This window comes from Phyllobates terribilis, unplaced genomic scaffold (assembly GCF_046119375.1).
Source record: "Phyllobates terribilis strain yellow unplaced genomic scaffold, ASM4611937v1 Scaffold_2__4_contigs__length_985480577, whole genome shotgun sequence".
Taxonomy (NCBI): Eukaryota; Metazoa; Chordata; class Amphibia; order Anura; family Dendrobatidae; genus Phyllobates; species Phyllobates terribilis.
In genome coordinates this window covers 723700002-723720622 of record NW_027362762.1, presented here as the reverse complement: position 1 = coordinate 723720622, position 20621 = coordinate 723700002, and the positions used below count along the sequence as shown (strand labels likewise).

At 44.3% G+C, this 20621-nt stretch overlaps 1 protein-coding gene across 1 annotated transcript in view; it reads left to right on the top strand.

Moving 5' to 3' along the window:
• WNT2B (Wnt family member 2B) overlaps positions 1 to 11229 on the top strand; it is a 139348-nt gene extending 128119 nt beyond the window's left edge. Inside the window, exon 5 of the mRNA XM_073667185.1 lies at positions 10187 to 11229. Within this exon, the coding sequence (XP_073523286.1) occupies positions 10187 to 10416 (230 nt within the window). The 3' untranslated portion in view covers positions 10417 to 11229. The remainder of the gene's footprint in view (positions 1 to 10186) is intronic.
• Positions 11230 to 20621: the final 9392 nt, after the last annotated feature.

Below are 20621 nucleotides of genomic sequence, written 5' to 3'. Positions count from 1 at the left end.
AATCTACACACATCCTCATAGTGTTGTCTTTCTTTTTGACTAAAACTAGTGGGGCTGCCCAGGGGCTACAGCTATCCCGGATTACCCCAGCCTCCTTCATGTCTCTAAGCATCCCCTTGGCGTGTTGGTAATGTGCAGGGGGTACGGGTCGATACCTCTCTTTTATGGGAGGATGATCTCCCGTGGGGATGCGGTGTTCTACCCCCTTAACTCGCCCGAAGTCTAACGGGTGTTTACTAAACACTCTCTCATACTCTTGAACCACCCGGTAGACTCCCTGTTTCTGGTGGGAGGGAGTGGAGTCAGTGTAGTTGCTGACACCAATCCTCCATTACTTTCTTAGAGCCGTTACCTTCCTCCGGGTGAGATGGAGGCAAGGGTTCCACAGACTGTATAGAGTTTTGGTTGATGGTATATAATTTGGCTAGCGTGGCATACCGGGGTAGGTATACTTCCCTCTTCCCGATATTTATTAGGCGAACGGGCACCCTCCCATGGCGTACATGAACCACCCCCCGTGCTGTCAAAATGGTGGGCCTACTGTCTGAGTAAACTGGTTCTACCATTGCCTGGTAATCCCTACCTCTCGGACCAATAGCTGCCCGGCACCAAATCATCATTTCACTTTTTGGGGGCATGGTAATAGGGAAAGGGTCACACATTCTTACGCTACCAATCTCACCGCCGGAGAGTTCCACCTGTTGCCGTCGCATCAGTGCCCGGATCTCTTTCTGGAGCACTCGCTGCTCGCCGGAGCTGGCGTTCTTGGCAACCTGTTGTAAAAGGAAAATCACCTCTGCAAGACAATTTTCAATTACATTAGTTCCTAGCGTTATCTTTGGGTGACTCTCGTGTTTGTCAATGTCTACAATAATCAGTCCCTGTGCTGCTAGTTCGACTCTACCAATTTTAATGGTCGCCTCTTTAAATCCGATCTGTGGCACGGGCTGACCATTGCTGGCGATGATACTCAAGTCGTCGTCAGGGTAGCGGGTTATATCCGAGTCATTCCAGTACTGCTTGAAGAGCACGTACGGGATGGTGGTGACCTGTGACCCGGTGTCTAGTAGGGCACTCATAGGGATGCCATCCAGTACCACAGGCAAGACTGGACGTCCTCCGACATATTTGTCGCGCCAGTTCGATGGGCCTGGTGATCTTTTTCCTGGGGGTTGGCCCTCTACCCCCAGGTTGTGCCAGTTTAAAGGACAGTACCTTGCCATATGTCCGGGTTGATTGCAGCGGCGGCAGATGGGTCGTCCGTCCTCGTTGTACCGGTCACTGGGTCTTCCTCTGGCCGGTGGGGTCCTCCTTGGTCGACGCCACGGGATGTTCTCCGGTCCGGATGCCAGCTGGATCTTCCCTGGAGTGGAAGCCTGTAAAGACTGCACAGTTCGGGTTAACGCAGCAATGCTTTTAGCTAGCTCTTGGACCTGATGGTGCAGGTCTGGAGCCGGGTCATTGTTCAAAGCCTGCGCATCAGCCCCTACAGGCCCTGCCGACAAGGGCGCCGCCTCCTGGTGGTAAGTGATAGCTGGGCGCCTGTGGGTCACAACGCCATCCGGTGCCGGTTCTCGGAGCACCCGGATGGCTCTGTCCTTGAACTGTGCAAATCCCAGATGAGGGTCCTGTAGGGCCATTGCCCGCAACTGGGTTCGGTGGGCATTGCAATATAAACCCTCTATAAATTGTTCAGTCAACAGCCTGTCCTCGTCTCCCACGCCGTCAGGGTCGGTCTGCTTAACGGCTCTCAGGGCCTCTTGTAGGTTCAGGGCATAGTCCCTTATACTCTCATGGGACCGCTGTTTGCACCCGTAGAATCTAAGCTTGATCTCGGCTGAGGTGCGGGTATCAAAGGTGTCCCTCAGCCGGGTTAGTATCCCTGCGACAGTCCTCCCCCCAGGTGGCCAGGACTTTACCTCCCTTCGGGCTGCTCCGGTTAATTGGGCCACCAGGATGCTCACTTTTTGCTCCTCTGTGAGGGGGTACACCTGGAAGAGGCTATCCAGCCTTTCTCTAAAGTCCTGCAGGGTATGTGACTCCCCTGAGTACTGGGGTAGCCAGGCTGCCCCCGGGATATAGGGCATGGTGAAAGGCATGACCGCGACAGCGGTGGCGCTGGCGGGGGTTGAAGCGGTGAAGCTCTCCTCCGTATCCGACATCCTTCTCCCCCCTAGTGGACCGTGGCCTACCTTGCGATGATCCTCTTCCGTAGGCCGCGGCTCCGCAGTGGATCGTCAGGGTTGAGGACCTTCTGTCGCGCTCCGGTGACGTCGGCGTCTGCTGGGCTCCTTCCAGGACCTTACGCAACGTCCGGACGTGAGGCGGGGCTTCAGTTCTCGCGGGCTTTTCGGAGTCCACGCCCCTCTTCTTCCCGCGCGGCGTCCTCAAGATGGCGTCCAACGGCGGGAAAACTCCACGGATGGCGGGAAGAAGGCTGAAGATGGCGCCGGATGGCGGGAATCTTCACAGATGGCGGGAAGAAGGCTGAAAATGGCGCCGGATGGCGGGAATCTTCACCACTGGTAAGTTTGAACAGTCTTTTTCAGGCACGCAGTACCCGGTGGTTGCGGGCACGAGATCCTGCCGACTACGCCAAAAGTTGACGCGCCCCTGGGCCTGCTGTGTCGCGCAGCGTCTCGCGCACGGGGGCTTACCCGGAACCGGATCAGATGAGGGTTGTAGTCTCCGAGTGGCGGGGACCCGGTCCGTGCCCAGGGAGTCAAACTCAGTGTGTGGCAGTCTTGATAGATGTTATTTGAGTGTCGACTACGCCACCCGTTGATTTGCAGCTATGGAGCTGCCGCTGCAGGGCAGACCGCTGAGGCCGGTGTAGAATTGTGCAGCGTGATAGTATAACCCCCAACGGGAGGGGTATGGCCTCAGGGCAGCCGACGTGGAAGATGGGGGTAGCAGGAACCACTCAGAGACGGTGCGGTGTAATTCAGGGTCTTTACTGGTAACAACGATAGACCCTCCCGGAGTACTTGCTAGCGAACGGGGCCTGGTCAGTCCTTGAGCAGATGGGATCTCCCCTGGCCAGGCGGAGTTGTAGGCCTCCCAAACTGACTGTACTCTTCTGGCTACCTTGCTAGAAGCGGATATAAGTAGCCCACGTCCCTGAGTGTACCGTGTGGTGCTCACCCGTATGGCCGGTGACTCGGGGCCTTCTAATGGCTTCCGCTCCACGATGGCGGTGCTGGTCCCATGCGTGTGACCGTGCCTTCGGGTTTCTGGGCCTGAGGACCTGAAATCCCCTGCCGGTCGGCTTCTGCTGCTGGGTAAGAGTTAGTCCCCACAGCCTCGGACGCCGGGTCCGGTAAGAAAGCTTCTCAGTCAGGGCGAGCTCTGCAGCTGCCAGCCCCTGACTCGTAGTAGTATTGCTCCCACTGAGCTTCTGCTGTTTCTTCGTATGACTGTTTCTCGTCTCTACTTCTTCTCTACTCACTAACCCTGCCTCAGCCCTAGGTTTTTATAGGGGAAGTTCTTCCCCTCCCAAGACTGGGCAGGAGGTGTGGCATGCACAGGATCCCTGACCAAAGGACCTCCCACCTGCTCTCAGACATAACACTACATTACTGTGGAAACCAGACCCCTGGGGTGCCACATAGCCAGATTTAGAGACCTCACCAAGTGAAGTTGTAGAATTTCTTTAGAAGTATGGAAGCTTCTATTAGGACATAATGACGCGCAAATACATTTACGACACAAAAATAGATAAGGTAGAGATGGCAACTGTTTCTTAACTTGGACAATATTTTTTCCACTCAAATATTCCACTCAGTTGGACTGATGGAACAATGAGTTAAAAAATGTAACAAGTTTAGAGCATATATTCGTGACCAAAAGTTTTGAGACTGACTCAAATTTTGGTTTTCACAAAGTTTGATGCTTCATTGTTTTCAGATACTTTAGTAAGATGTTTCTATGGTTAATTATAAGCATATCATACATTTTTACACTTTTATTCACAAACATATGAAGTTCATGCAAAGATTTACAGTAGTGACCCTTATTTTACAAGACTTCTGGAGTTTGTTCTGTCATGCTGGATAGGAGCTTCTGGGCCAGATTTTGACTGATGGCAATCCCTTCTTGTCTAAACAGTATTTGGAGTTCATCACAATTTCTGTAATTTTGTTTGTCCACTTGCTTTTTAAGGATTGACCACACAATCTCAATGAACTTGACATCTGTGGAGTTTCCTGGCCATGGACCCCAAATTTCAATGTTTTGTTCATCGAGCCACTTAGCCACCATTTTTGCCTTGTGAATTGTGCTCCTTCATGCTGGAAGAAGCATTGTTAATAACCAAATTGCTCCTGGATGGTTGGCAGGATTGTTCTTAGAAGATGTTTAGATACCATTTTTTATGCATATCAATCTTTTAAGGCAAAATTGTAATTGAGCCCACTCCTTTGGATGAAAAGCAACTCAACAATTGAATGGTCTCAAGATGTTTTTTTGTAGGCATTGTACAGGAATCAAGATAGCGCTCACCTTTTCTTCTCAAGACAATAATTCTTCTCCAGAAAATCATTCTCCTCATCCGAACATTCTGAAGGGGACGTTATTAGAGAAAATAACTTTACTTCACACCTCTGCAGTGCAATCCCTGTAATTCCTCCAGAATGGCAGTCTGTCCTGCATGTTTTCCTTAGAGAGAAGTGACTTTTTTGCTGCCCTTCTTGACACCTGGCCAGCCTCTAAAAGCATTTGCCTCAATGTGCATGTAGATGAACTGACACCTTCCTACTACCATTCCTAAGTAAGTTGCAAATCGACCCCATAATTTAATCTTTTTTAACCCCTTTACGACCTTGAAAGTATGAGTACGTCCAAGGTCATACCCCTGCACTCCATGCGGGCTCTGGCACTGAGCCCACATGTTTTCGGGCACATGACAGCTGATCTTTACAGCTCACATGTGCCCCTATCAGCCGTGGATGGAATCGTGATCCACCCGCGGATGTTAACATGTTACATGCCGCTATCAATCCCTGACAGTGGCATTTAACATGATTGTGCATCATTAATCCCGCCCATTGGCGCCCGTGTCACATGACAGCGGGTCGCCGATGGGTTAGCATGACAACACGTGGTCTGCAGGAGACCCCTTTGGTTGTCATTGCCAGGATACTATGAGCACCGCCCAGCAGTCGGCGCTCATAGCAAATGAGCATATTTGCTACACACAGCAGGGTTGAAGCCCTGCTGTGTGTAGAGCAGGTGATCTGATGATCTCAGCGTCTAGTCTCCAATGGAGACTATTGAAGTATGTGAAAAGTAAAAAAAATGTTTTTACAAATCTAAAAAAAAAATGAAAAATATAAAAGTTCAAATCACCCCATACAAAATAAAACAATTAAAAATTAATCAAAAATAAACGTTTGGTATCGCCGCATTTAGAATCATCTGATCTATTAATATAAAAAAATAATTAATCCGATTGGTAAACGGCGTAACAAGAAAAAGGAATCAAAACGGCAGAATTAGGTTTTGTGGGTCGCCACAACATTGCATTAAAATGTAATAACGGCTGATCAAAACATCGTATCTACCCCCAAATGGTATCAATAAAAACGTCAGCTCAGCGCACAAAAAATAAGCTTTCACCCAGCCCCAGATCCCAAAAAATTAAAACTCTACAGGTCTCGTAAAATTACGCCATTTTTTTTTTTTTTACAATTTTTTTAAAAAAAATTTCACCACTAAAATAAGAAAGAACCTATACGTGTTTTTTATCTATGAATTCGTAATGGAGAATCATGTTGGCAGGTCAGTTTTAGCATTTAGTGAGCATGGTAAATTAAATACCCAAAACACATTTGTGGAATTGCACTTTTTTTTGCAATTTCACCGCACTTGGAATTTTTGTTCCCGTTTTCCAGTACATTATAAGGTAAAATCAAAGGTGTTGTTCAAAAGTACAATTCATCCTGCAAAAAACAAGCCCATACATGGACATAAAATAAAAGGTTTTGACTCTGGGAAGAAGGGGAGCAAAAACAGGAAAATGCAAGAATGGAAAAACCCAAGGTGGTTAAAGAGTTAAGAAATGGTCCTGGCACTTGCTAGACATTGTTGGGTGCCCTGAATCCTTCTTCACAGCAATTGAACCTCTCTCTTTTTGAAGTTCTCAATGATCCAATTAATGGTTGATTTAAGGGCAATCCTACAAGCAGCAATGTCCTTGCCTGTAAAGTCCTTTTACTGCAAAATTTACTCCTAAGCTACAGAGAGAAACACTGAAGTGACAGGTCATTTTGCGGCAGGGATTAAATTCAATGCGAATGGAGTCTTGGGATCAAATTAATTTTCATGGAAAGGAAAGACTTCACAATTTTTTGCAGTTCATCTGATCTTTCTTCAGAACAGTCTAGAGTTAATGCAAATTGCAACTATAAAAACTGAAGCAGCAAACATTGTAAAAACAAAAATTTGTGTCAGTGTCAAAACTTTTTGTCTGGCCCATTTTTGGAGTTTTGTGTGAAATCATGTCCAGTTTGACTTTTTTTCTCAGTTTTTTTCTGATGGTCCAATACACACAAAGGAAGTAAACATTTGTATAACAAAACACATGTAATTGCAGTAATTTTCTTTGAGAAAAACTTACATTTCTGGACCAGTTTCAAGGGTACAAACACTTTCGACCATGACTGTATAAGCCATAAAGCCTAAATATAAACCTGCCCTAAAAAGAAAAACTTCCTTGAAATTTCCTTTTTTTCAATCCATCAACTCTTTCCTGTGTAACTGGCTCATGAAGTAGATTTAAAGTGTTTATGATAAACATGTAAGAAAAGTCAGCAAACTCCACTAATTTAGACATGGTCTCTCGACTCTCCATCAAAGGAAGTTGTTAGGAAAAAGAAAGAACAAGCAATACTTTTAGAGCCCCTTGAACATTTTTCCTACAATGGAGCATGTGCTCCAGGACTGTATATACCTGGGGAACACCTAGAGTAGTAGATACATTTTTTATAAATTGTATCATTCATTCTCAGTTTTCCAATTTCTCCATAAAAATATTGTCTGGCCATGATTTTTGCTAAATTGTCCATGAAATATAAAATTGAAGGTTTCAACCCTGTATTAAAGAACACCAAATCAGCGCTGGGATGATTAGCCCAACAATTCAAACTAACCTTTTGGTCTTTTGGTGTATGGCGACTGGAGCTTTGTCTCTTTATTCGGTGGAAATGATGAACTAGATGAAGTTGTTGAGAAGGAAAGGTTTAATGGCAATAGTGAAGCTCCAAATTAAAGAATTTTTCTAATCTCTTAAATTCATTTTGCCAAAGAGAAAATGTTATTTTTTTGTAATCATCTTGCAAGTTTTGCGTGCCCTGAAGGAACATTGCTCAGTAGTTTCAATGGTTGTTTAAACCTTTCACTCTTCCAGTTGCTGGAGGGAGATGGAGAAGGCCACACAGAAAAAGATGAAAAGGAGTGTATTACCAAAAGAATGTAATGTAATTTAGACATTTAAACAAGCGGTTGACTGGGGAACAAGATCTAGAGATGTGAAATCCATATTAAATGTAAAATAAAGAGAATGGATCTTGTAATTAGATTTTACCAGGTTATGATTTATTGACCAGTAGCGGACATCATGAATTTAATAGGTTTTCAGATGTATGGATCTCACTGCTGCTATAATAGTTAATGCATATCAAGCAGGCTTAATACTTTCTGTTGAGTCAACTATGTTAGAGTAGGGATTTCCCCTATGATTTAATAGAATAAGCTGTGCAATGTAATGAACCAGTGATCTCAGATGCTGGATTATTAGTGAACATGCAACCTCAGGTTTCAGAGAAGCTATTAACTTACAATGTTTTTGTCATTGAGATGTAGCAATATAGTCCTATGTGCTGTTCAAAACTGTATTCTAAGTGAGAAATCAACTAAAAAAATTATTATTTTTGTTCTTTTAATAAAATAAAGAAGTTGATCACTACTTGGACACCCCCTTCTCATTCCCCGTGTTTGGCCCCGATTAAAATAAAAACACCTATACTCACCTCCCATGCCAGTGCCGTTACAGCGGTGTCAGCATTCTTGTTCCCGGGACTCATATGACCAAAATACCATGTTTCTTCATGTGATGACTTGGTCATATGATAATAGAGGACCGTTTTTGCGCCCCTCTTTTTTTAATGTGTTGCTTATTTATTCCCACATATTTGCAAGCTGTACTCCATCATTGTGGTTTGGCCTGATGAAGAGGTATGAATACCTCGAAACACATTGACAAATAAAAACCACATCCAAACAATCTTGGTCTATCATCATATTTTGGACCTCTGGCAGCGTAGATTTATATCCACTTTGCCTCCAAGTTTACATCTTTATATTTGTGAAAAGATGATAAAACACATAAGTGAAAAACAAACGTCTGAATGAGGCCTAAAGCTAGGTTAACAACATTATGTTTGGCTATCATATTGAGCAAAGGCATTTAAAATGTTATACTGATCTACAGGGTGTACCATTTATATAGATACACCTAAATAAAATGGGAATGGTTGGAGATATCAACTTCCTGTTTGTGGCACATTAGTATATGGGAGGGGGAAAACTTTTCCAGATGGGTGGTGACCATGGCGGCCATTTTGAAGTCGGACATTTTGGATCCAACTTTATTTTTTTCAATGGGAAGAGGGTCATGTGACACATCAAACTTATTGAGAATTTCATAAGCATTTCATATAAATGACCCACCCTGTACTACTATATTCCTAGATAGTAGACTACCCCTGCCATTGACTTCTATTAAAGTATATATCTCATGGTATAAATGTTTATACAGTTATTTTAAAAGGCATAGTCATCAAAGTCTCTTGATAAATCATGTATGCTCCCCAAGTATAGTTTATTGGATCTTTATGTTATGATACTGGTGGAATATGGCTAGAATCAGAAGGCCGGAGACACATGAGTAAAGAAAACCAAGTAGTGGTGTAAGTCCATGGACATAGCAGTAGGAGTTGCAGCAACAATCCAGAGAGGAGTAAAAACAGTCTGGGTAAAACAGTTTTCAGAGTAAGGACCTGGAGACTGAACTAGACAAACAGCTAGATACAATACTCAAAAAATGATTGAGTGTTCCATGTGGCTTTAAATGGGTATTCCCATATCCAAAATCCTATCCCAATATGTAGTAGGTGTAATAATAATATTAGCAAATATCTCTAATTAAAAATGTAGTGTAGTTCTTCTGATTCGCTATGTCGCTTGCCCCATGTGCAGGGCATTGCAGTAACTTAGGTATCCATGATTACAGCAACTGACAACTAACTAACTGTCACTATATGAGTTGTAACCATGGATACCTAAGCGTCAGCAATGCCCTGCATATGGAGTAAGCGACATGGCGAATCAGGAGAAAGATACTACATTTCTAATTGGAGGTATTTGCTAATATTATTATTACACCTACTATACATTGGGATAGGATCTTGGAGATGGGAATACCCCTTTAAGATAGGCCCAAACAGGAAAGCAGATGGCTTCCATGGGTTCAGAATCTGCCTACTTAGTAAAGGGCAATTACAGAACACAACAGCAGCCTCCAGTGGTAAGGAGTGGAAATGCAGCACAATTATCAAGGCGAATAGCAGCCACTAGCTGTCAGTCTGCAGCAGGACAACAAAATCCTGACAGTTTATTGCATACCTATTTCCTAGGATACATTTCTTGATATAAAAGTCTCCCTACCCCACTTTGTAACAAGCAATTGTACCACTTAGCCCTTTGTCAAAGGCCTCACACCCAGCCAACCAATAGCCTACTGTGCACTGATATGGGGCAAGACCTCTGAAACAGCTATCTATTGTTTGGTGACTTTTGCTTTTAGAGATCGCTCTGGTTTGGCTGAATATCCTAAGTCATGTGCAAGTCTCGTTAAAGTGTAGCACATTGACCTAGAGGGTATCTACCTTCAACAGTTGGCACTAAAGAGTCAGATTTCTTCCTTGTAGAGGAGAGTTAATTAGTAAAGGCTCTTTAGACATATGTTATACTGTAGCTCAGAAGTGTTTCTCGGGGTATACATTCAACACAGAGCTCAAACGTAGTGTGAACTGAGCCTAGGCTCAAATGTTTCATTAAGAAGCCCATTTCATCATTGATCATTGTAACTTGCTCAAAGAAATATTTTAACTTGCCATTTCTTTTTTAGGCTCCCTGGGCACTGCCGGAAGAGTTTGTGACAAGGTCTCCCGTGGGACAGATGGCTGTGAAGTTATGTGCTGTGGTAGGGGCTATGACACCACTCGAGTTACTCGGACAGCCAAATGCGAATGTAAATTCCACTGGTGTTGTGCCGTACGCTGTAAAGAATGTGAGGAGACAGTGGATGTACATACATGTAAAGCACCAAAAAGGGCGGAATGGCTTGACCAGACTTGAATTCAAACAAGATGTGCTCGTCGGACAAGAAGTCCTGGGCCCTGCGGGATTCTGGGTATAAGTGTAGTCTGGCTGCATGGCTTCTTATTTAAGTAATTCTGCAAGGCACTAAAGACAAGACTATACTTCCCAAGATGCAGTGTGGACCTTGTGACAAAGACCGGCTAAGAATGAACTCTTTTGTTTGAGAAGTTTGCAATAGAACAAATGGTTCTCAATTTGGGATTTCTGGTCTACTAGCGGTACTCACCAAACTACTGCTTTACAGTTTCTCCTGCTGTGTGGCTTTTCTCATTAAGGAGTGCTTTTGATCAGTGTGCTACAAATATACCTACATATATTGATGACAAAAGCAAAATTAAAGTAAAATTAAGTATCCTGCAGAAGTGACCAAATAATCCATAATTTGGAACCTCTGCAGTGACAGGTTCAGCAACAGTTCTCCACTTTCAGAATCATGGATACAATTCACTGGAAGGATTTAGCTGCACTTAACATGTACACGTCGCCATTTTTATGGTTATAGACATCCTCATGCTTGGATTATGGCAATTCCATTTATGGGAATACGTCTGAATAACCTTTATGAAGCTGCTTGGAAGGCCATGGGGACTTTTTACAAACTTTTCTTTGAGAAACATGTACACAATGAAGATCTCCTGTGCCAAGTAAAATAATTATAAAATAGAGACTGATTCTGACTATAGAGGACTATGGATGTCTCTGTGACACCCTCATTTTGTAAACTTGCTTGTATGATGTGTATACTGCTTTAATTTTTTTTTTAATCTATATAAACCTATATTGCAACCATTTTTCTTGTGTTCTTTTCCCATCAAGGACAGTTTGTAGAACATTTATTTATTCATATACATTATAAAAAGCAACAGAATAAAATATTAGTGATACAGATGAAGTGGACATTATTTGTTCATTAATATGTGAGCACTCTGACTTTACGGTGTCAGATGACGGCACTTTGTCTGCATTTCATATTACATCTGCCTACATGCATATGCTTCAATGGATGGTGGCCTTTTCCACCAGTTATCGTCAGACTCTCACTGAGAGTCACAGAGCAGGAATTATTAACAATAAGTGATGCACTCACGTCCCATTGACAAAGGAGTTTCCAGGACTATTTCTTTTACTATGGGCCTAAAAACTGACAGCCAGGTAGTTGCTAACAAAGGCAAGTACTTGCCTATTCTATCCGGCGTTGGCTCAGAGCAGTAGCCAACTGCTTTTGCCTGTGATTCAGCTGCTCCACATCAACACTGCAGCTCTTCTTCTTCTGGGCAAAACTGCTAACGTTATGCTGATTGACAGCCAGCTCCCTGCAGTTAGGCAGCAGGGAGCTGGCTGTCAATCAGCATAACGTTGGCAGTCACGCCCCATCAACAAAGCAGAGTGGAAGAGAAGCTGCTGCTCTGTCAATGTAAAATCACCAGAAGCCACTGAATTGGGAGTTGTCTGTGACCGCTCTCTGCCAGCGCCGAGTACAACAAGCAGGTAAGTTAACAACTATCTGCCTGTTAGTTCTTAGACCCATAGTATGAAAATGAAATAGTCCTGGATAACCCACCTAATATTTCTGTAACACAATTGCATTTCTGAAGCATTGCAGTCTTGGAAATTCTAAGTAACAGAATATCCAACTGTGACTTCTGTCAATATTCATTTGTGATATGTCTCAATGATATAATAAGTCCGAAAAATGTAAACAGATGTTGTTCTAATTGTAAAGGTCCATTTCAGATAGCTAAAAGTTAACACGAGCAGATAATTGTTTAAAAAAATTAAAGATGTGATCGTAACTCACGACCAGAAAACTTTGATTCTCATGGAGTCAGAGGTAATAATAATAATTTAATTTCTTTAGCACCAACATATTACGCAGCACTTTACATTACAGAGGGGAGTTGTACAGAAAATAAAAGACATTTCAGAATAACAATAATCACATAAATCAACAGATACAAAGAGGAGTGAGGGTCCTGCTCACAAGCTTACAATCTATGAGGAAATAGGGGAGACACAAAAGGTGGATGGTAACTTTTGCTTGTATTGTATGGTCAACCATCAATGAAATACATAGGGTATTCACATAATGCTGAATGAACCTATCGCCAACCAGTATGTGTACAAATACTGACACAGAAGCCTATTAAGTACATGGTGGTGTGTGAGCAGATGATAAGAGGGTCCTGATTTGGAAGGAAATTTTGTACGGGAAAAACAGGGATAGTTAGATAAGTGTGGTGAGGAGATAGGCCAATCTAAAGAAATGCATTTTTAGGGCACGCTTAAAACTGTGGGTATTGGGACTTAATCGAAGTGTCCAGGGTAGTGGATTCCAAAGAATTGGTGCAGCACATGAGAAATCTTGGAGACGGGAGAGGGAGGTCCGGAATATTGAGGATGTTAATCTTAGGTCATTAGCAGAGCAGAGGGCACGGGTAGGGTGGTAGATTGAGATGAGGGAGGAGATGTATGGTGGTGCTAAAGCATGGAGCGCTTTGTTGGTAAGAGTGATGAGTTTATATTGAACACTGTAGCAGATGGATAACCAGTGCAACGACTGGCACAGAGTAGAGGCATCGGTGTAGTGGTTGACAAGGAATATGATCTTGACTGCTGCATTCAGGACTAGATATGAGCGATGTTCGACTCGAACTGTTCGCCAATCTCAAATTCGAGCTGTTTTGGGCAGTGTTCGAGCCGTTCGGCGAACACGAACGATTTGAAAAAAATCCGGCTGTTGGAGGTTATGTTCGATAACTGTTCGTGCACCAAAATCATAACTGGATTTTTTCTCAGTAATGCTGAAAATTAATGTTAATACGAAGTTTGAGTGTACAGCGGGGCGGGGGGAGGGGCAGGGGATGGATCTCTGCATAAATAATGAAGATCTCCATTTTTTTTTCTCTTTCCCGCATTTACAGTGGGGAGGTGCAATCTGTCAGCCTATCAGCAGAGCACACACGGAGCGAACTGCTTTTATTCACACAAGCAAGGGCATGTGTCAGTGGCAGTGTATGTCACATGTCCTTGCCCTATAAGACCCAGCCATTTTCCACGTAGCCAACATTTTCTCACTGCTGCAGCTGCGTGTTAGACGGCACCACTGTTGCTGTGTGCGCTATACTTTGAGTGTTCATTTCAAGCCAATTTTCTCTGAAATATACAGATAGCTTGGGAGTAGGGAATAGTTGTGATTGCAGTCCTTTTGAGGACTAGGTTACATCATTTCCTACGACTTTTATCAGGCAGGTCTGTGCTCTTAAATAGATAGGTTGGGAGTAGGGACTAATTGTAATTGCAGTCCTTTTGAGGGCTAGGTTACATCAGTTCCTAACACTTTTTGCCAGGCAGGTCTGTGCCAGTGCTGTGCAAGTTTTTTTCACAGCATTTGGCTAAATCTAGCTAAGCAAATCCTGTTTGGCCTCTTGCAGTGTGTGTTAGTCAGTGGAGTAGCCTATCTGTGTTGCAAGCTACACCACCTGTATATAGAATACAATTTTTTTTACTGCACCTAGCTAAGTAAAACCATTTGGGCATAGCATCATTCTATTAGTCCATTTATACTAACCTCCACCAGGTTGCAAATTCAAAATAATTTTTATCTGCATCTAGCTCTGAAAAAAAATTTGGCCTTGTAGCAGTGTGTGGGACTTGTTCTATTAGTCCATCTATACTAACCTCCACCAGGTTGCAAATTAAAAATAATTTTAATCTGCATCTAGCTCTGAAGAAATATTTGGGCTTGTAGCAGTGTGTGGGACTTGTTCTATTAGTCCATCTATACTAACCTCCACCAGGCTGCAAATTAAAAATAATTTTTATCTGCATCTAGCTCTGAAAAAATATTTGGGCTTGTAGCAGTGTGTGGGACTTGTTCTATTAGTCCATCTATACTAACCTCCGCCACCTGCGTATGTAATAAAATTTTTTACTGCTTCTAACCCAGCCAATACTTTTGGGCTAATACCACAGTTTGGCCACTCAGCTCTGCTCGGTTCCCATCCATTGTTTTTTGTGCAAACAACTCCAGAGTTGTCAATTAGTTAACCACCAAAATGAGTGGAAAAAGGCCTGCTGATGGTGGAAAGGGGAATAGGCGTGTTGGGAAGCGAAAAAAAGGTTGTGTCCGTGGGGTAGGTGTTAAAGCAACAGTAACATCTGCAGAAGAAAGACCATCTTCCAGCCAAACTAAGATGTCTACTTCTTTTAGCGGACAATGTGATAAGATTCCTTTCTTACGGCCACGCCAATTGCTACAAATTCCAGATGAGGCACAAAAACAGCAGGTGCTTCAACGGATATCAAGTGCTCCTTCAAGTGGGCTCTCCTCCACCTCAACTTCAACATCACAAATACTCCAGTCCTCAGAGGTGTCAGCCCAATCGCACTTGCTTCCTCACAGCTCCCAAGTCTCCAGCTGCCCGTCTGAGTATGGGGTTGAACAGATGGTTGAGTCTGCAGAGCTGTTTGCTCATACTATAGCCTGGGAATCAGAGGTCGGCTCCAGAGCTTCTGTGAATCCAGACGAGGAAATGATCTGCACTGATGCCCAGAATCTTTATGAGTCGGATCCAGGAACAGACGCAGAAGGTTCTGACCATAATGTAGACCCTCATTCCCAAACTGTAACTCCTGTTGGTGGAGACAATGAGGAAGACGATGATGAGACTCAAATACCTGATTGGAGCGACAACTTTAGTTTTTTGTCAGGGCAGGAAGAGGTTGGCTCTGAGGACGACGGGTGTGATAACACATAGGGTGATGATGACGAGGTTGGAGATCCCACTTACTGTCAACCCACAGTCAGCCAGTCGATGAGGTCAGCAGAGGAGGTGGAGGAGGATGCTAGTGACGACGAGGTCAGGTTGCGCCTTCCTGGACAGAGACGTAGTACTGGAAGCACGTCAACAACTGCATCCTTAAACAAAACTCTGGCTCTGACCACAAGTCGTGGTGGCTCTTCAGGTCGCATGGGTGCTAAGCCTTGCATAGCCTGGGCATTTTTTCAGATCGATAAGGATCACCCAACTCGTGTTATCTTTAACATTTGTCAGCAAAAGCTAAGTAGAGGCCAAAAAATACATAGTTTGAGTACTTCATGCATGAACCGGCACATGGATATGAAGCATAAGTTGCAGTGGGAAGCTCACTGTGCTACAATGCAGCCTAGCCGGCCGGGCCAACCACCGTCTGCCACATCTTGTGCATCCGCGTCCTCTTCATCCTCTGTGACTGGGGGGACAGCAGTCACACCTGTTTTGGGACGCAGACCTGCCACCTCTTTACCCGCAACAGCCAGTGTGATTGGCAGGTCATCATTTTCTTTGGAGGTAGAAACACCAGCTGGTGTTGAGCGCTGTCCGACATCAATAGCACCACCTTTTGATCAAGGCAACCTAACATGTCCACCTGCATCTTCCTCACAGACCGGCAGTTTGCCGGGGACACCCTTCTCAACCCTGTCTAAGCACAACAGCCAGCCCTCGGTCCCTCAGATGTGGACAAGTAAAAGACCATTTCCTCCTAGCCATGAGAAAGCTAAGAGGTTGAATTTCACCATCTGCAAGCTCTTGGCTACAGAAATGCTGCTTTTCCGTCTGGTGGACACAGAGGATTTTCGAGACCTTATGTCCGTCGCAGTGCCCCAGTACCAGATGCCCAGTCGGCACTACTTCTCAAAGAAAGGTGTGTCTGCGCTCCACCAGCATGTCGCACACAACATCACCGCTTCTTTGAGAAACTCTGTGTGTGACAGGGTGCATTTCACCACAGACACTTGGACGAGTATGCATGGACAGGGGCGTTACATGTCGCTGACTGGGCACTGGGTAACTATGGTGACAGCAGGACAAGGGGCTGCTGTCCAAGTCTTGCCGTCCCCACGAGTTGTGCGTCAATCCTCTTTATCTCAAAGTTCCTCCACTGCTTCTGCCTCCTCAACCTCCTCTCGGTCCTCCACCTGCACCCAAAGCCTATCTGGTCATACCACAAGCTTTCTAACTGCGCAGAAGGGATCCTGCACACCTCCTTACTATGCTGGCAGCAGGGCTCAACATCATCAGGCGGTTTTTACTTTGAAATGTCTGGGAAATGTGAGTCACACAGCTGAGGAGTTGTGGTCAGCTCTGGAGAACCAGTTTCATGAAAGGTTGTCTCCACTGGACCTGAAACCAGGGAAGGCCGTGTGCGACAATGTTGCAAACCTCGGTGCGGCCCTTCGTGCCTTGTATGGCTCACGTGTTGAACCTGGTTGTCCATCAATTTTTAGCCCACTATCCCGGACTAGATGGCCTTCTGCAGAGGGCACGGTCACTGTGTGCTCACTTCCGCCGTTCGCATCCCGCAGCTCAGCGACTTACATCTCTGCAGAAGTCGTTGGGCCTGCCACTTCACTGGCTAAAATGCGATGTGCCTACCTGGTGGAATTCAACTCTGCACTAGAGATGAGCGTTGTTCTACTCGAACTGTTCGCCAATCTCAAATTCGAGCTGTTTTGGGCGGTGTTCGAGCCGGTCGGCGAACACGAACAATTTGAGAAAAATTCGGCTGTTCGAGGTTATGTTCGATAACTGTTCGTGCACCAAAATCATAACTGGATTTTTTCTCAGTAATGATGAAAATTAATGTTAATACGCAGTTTGAGTGTACAGCGGGGCGGGGGGAGGGGCAGGGGATGGATCTCTGCAGGAACAATGAAGATCTCCATTTTTTTTTCTCTTTCCCGCATTTGCAGTGGGGAGGTGCAATCTGTCAGCCTATCAGCAGCGCACACACGGAGCGAAGTGCTTTTTTTCACACAAGCAAGGGCATGTGTGATTGGCAGTGTATGTCACATGTCCTTGCCCTATAAGACCAAGCCATTTTCCCCGTCGCCACCATTTTCTCACTGCTGCAGCTGCGTGTTAGACGGCACCGCTGTTGCTGTGTGCGCTATACCTTGTTAATTTCAAGCCAATTTTCGCACAAATATACAGATAGCTTGGGAGTAGGGAATAGTTGTGATTGCAGTCCTTTTAAGGACTAGGTTACAGCATTTCCTACGACTTTTATCAGGCAGGTCTGTGCTCTTAAATAGATAGATTGTGGGAGTAAAGACTAATTGTAATTGGAGTCCTTTTCAGGACTAGGTTACATCAGTTCCTATCAGTTTTTGCCAGGCAGGTCTGTGCCAGTGCTGTGCAAGTTTTTTTCACAGCATTTGGCTGAATCTAGCAAAGCTAATCCTTTTTGGCCTATTGCAGAGTGTGTTAGTCAGTGGAGTAGCCTATCTGTGTTGCAAGATATACCACCTGTGTATAGAATACCAATTTTTTTACTGCACCTAGTGAAGTAAAATCTTTTGGGCATAGCATCATTCTATTAGTCCATCTATACTGACCTCCATCAGGTTGCAAACTGAATATAATTTTTTTCTGCATCTAGCTCTGAAAAAATATTTGGGCTTCTAGCAGTGTGTGGGACTTGGTCTATTAGTCCATCTATACTGACCTCCATCAGGTTGCAAATTAAAAATAATTTTTTTCTTCATTTAGCTCTGAAAAAATATTTGGGCTTCTAGCAGTGTGTGGGACTTGTTCTATTAGTCCTTCTATACTGACCTCCAGCAGGTTGCAAATTGAATATAATTTTTTTCTGCATCTAGCTGTGAAAAAATATTTGGGCTTCTAGCGGTGTGTGGGACTTGGTCTATTAGTCCATCTATACTGACCTCCATCAGGTTGCAAATTAAAAATAATTTTTTTCTTCATTTATCTCTGAAAAAATATTTGGGCTTCTAGCAGCGTGTGGGACTTGTTCTATTAGTCCATCTATACTGACCTCCATCAGGTTGCAAATTAAAAATAATTTTTTTCTGCATCTAGCTCTGAAAAAATATTTGGGCTTCTAGCAGTGTGTGGGACTTGGTCTATTAGTCCATCTATACTGACCTCCATCAGGTTGCAAATTAAAAATAATTTTTTTCTGCATCTAGCTCTGAAAAAATATTTGGGCTTCTAGCAGTGTGTGGGACTTGGTCTATTAGTCCATCTATACTGACCTCCATCAGGTTGCAAATTAAAAATAATTTTTTTCTTCATTTATCTCTGAAAAAATATTTGGGCTTCTAGCAGCGTGTGGGACTTGTTCTATTAGTCCATCTATACTGACCTCCATCAGGTTGCAAATTAAAAATAATTTTTTTCTGCATCTAGCTCTGAAAAAATATTTGGGCTTCTAGCAGTGTGTGGGACTTGGTCTATTAGTCCATCTATACTGACCTCCATCAGGTTGCAAATTAAAAATAATTTTTTTCTGCATCTAGCTCTGAAAAAATATTTGGGCTTCTAGCAGTGTGTGGGACTTGGTCTATTAGTCCATCTATACTAACCTCCATCAGGTTGCAAATTAAAAATAATTTTTTTCTTCATTTAGCTCTGAAAAAATATTTGGGCTTCTAGCAGTGTGTGGGACTTGTTCTATTAGTCCTTCTATACTGACCTCCAGCAGGTTGCAAATTGAATATAATTTTTTTCTGCATCTAGCTCTGAAAAAATATTTGGGCTTCTAGCGGTGTGTGGGACTTGGTCTATTAGTCCATCTATACTGACCTCCATCAGGTTGCAAATTAAAAATAATTTTTTTCTGCATCTAACCCAGCCAATAGTTTTGGCCTAATACCACAGTTTGGCCACTCAGCTCTGCTCGGTTACCATCCATTGTTTTTTTGTGCAAACAACTCCAGAGTTGTGAATTAGTTAACCACCAAAATGAGTGGAAAAAGGCCTGCTGCTGGTGGAAAGGGGAATAGGCGTGTTGGGAAGGGGAAAAAAGGTTGTGTCCGTGGGGTAGGTGCAGAAGAAAGACCATCTTCCAGCCAAACTAAAATGTCTACTTCTTTTAGCGGACAATGTGATAAGATCCCTTTCTTACGGCCACGCCAATCGCTACAAATTCCAGATGAGGCACAAAAACAGCAGGTGCTTCAACGGATATCAAGTGCTCCTTTAAGTGGGCTCTCCTCCACATCAACTTCAACATCACAAATACTCCAGTCCTCAAAGGTGTCACCCAAATCGCACTTGCTTCCTCACAGCTCCCAAATCTCCAGCTGCCCGTCTGAGTATGAGGTAGAACAGATGGTTGAGTCTGCAGAGCTGTTTACTCATACTATAGCCTGGGAATCAGAGGTCGACTCCAGCGCTTCTGTGAATCCAGACGAGGAAATGATCTGCACTGATGCCCAGAATCTTTATGAGTCGGATCCAGGACCAGACGCAGAAGGTTCTGACCATAATGTAGACCCTCATTCCCAAACTGTAACTCCTGTTGGTGGAGACAATGAGGAAGACGATGATAAGACTCAAATACCTGATTGGAGCGACAACTTTAGTTTTTTGTCAGGGCAGGAACAGGTTGGCTCTGAGGACGACGGGTGTGATAACGCACAGGGTGATGATGATGAGGTCGGAGATCCCACTTACTGTCAACCCACAGTCAGCCAAAAGATGAGGTCAGCAGAGGAGGTGGAGGAAGATGCTAGTGACGACGAGGTCAGGTTGCGCCTTCCTGGACAGAGACGTAGTACTGGAAGCACGTCAACAACTGCATCCTCAAACACAACTCTGCCTCTCACCACAAGTCGTGGTGGCTCTTCAGGTCGCATGGGTGCTAAGCCTTGCATAGCCTGGGCATTTTTTCAGATCGATAAAGATGACCCAACTCGTGTTATCTGTAACATTTGTCAGCAAAAGCTAAGTAGAGGCCAAAAAATACATAGTTTGAGTACTTCATGCATGAACCGGCACATGGACATGAAGCATAAGTTGCAGTGGGAAGCTCAGTGTGCTACAATGCGGTCTAGCCGGCCGGGCCAACCACCGTCTGCCATATCTTGTGCATCCGCGGCCTCTTCATCCTCTGTGACTGGGGGGACAGCAGTCACACCTGTTTTGGGGCGCAGACCTGCCACCTCTTTACCCGCAACAGCCAGCGTGATTGGCAGGTCATCATTTTCTTTGGAGGTGGTAACACCAGCTGGTCTTGAGCGCTGTCCGACATCGATAGCACCACCTTTGGATCAAGGCAACCTAACATGTCCGCCTGCATCTTCCTCACAGACCGGCAGTTTGCCGGGGACACCCTTATCAACCCCGTCTAAGCACAATAGCCAGCCCTCGGTCCCTCAGATGTGGACAAGTAAA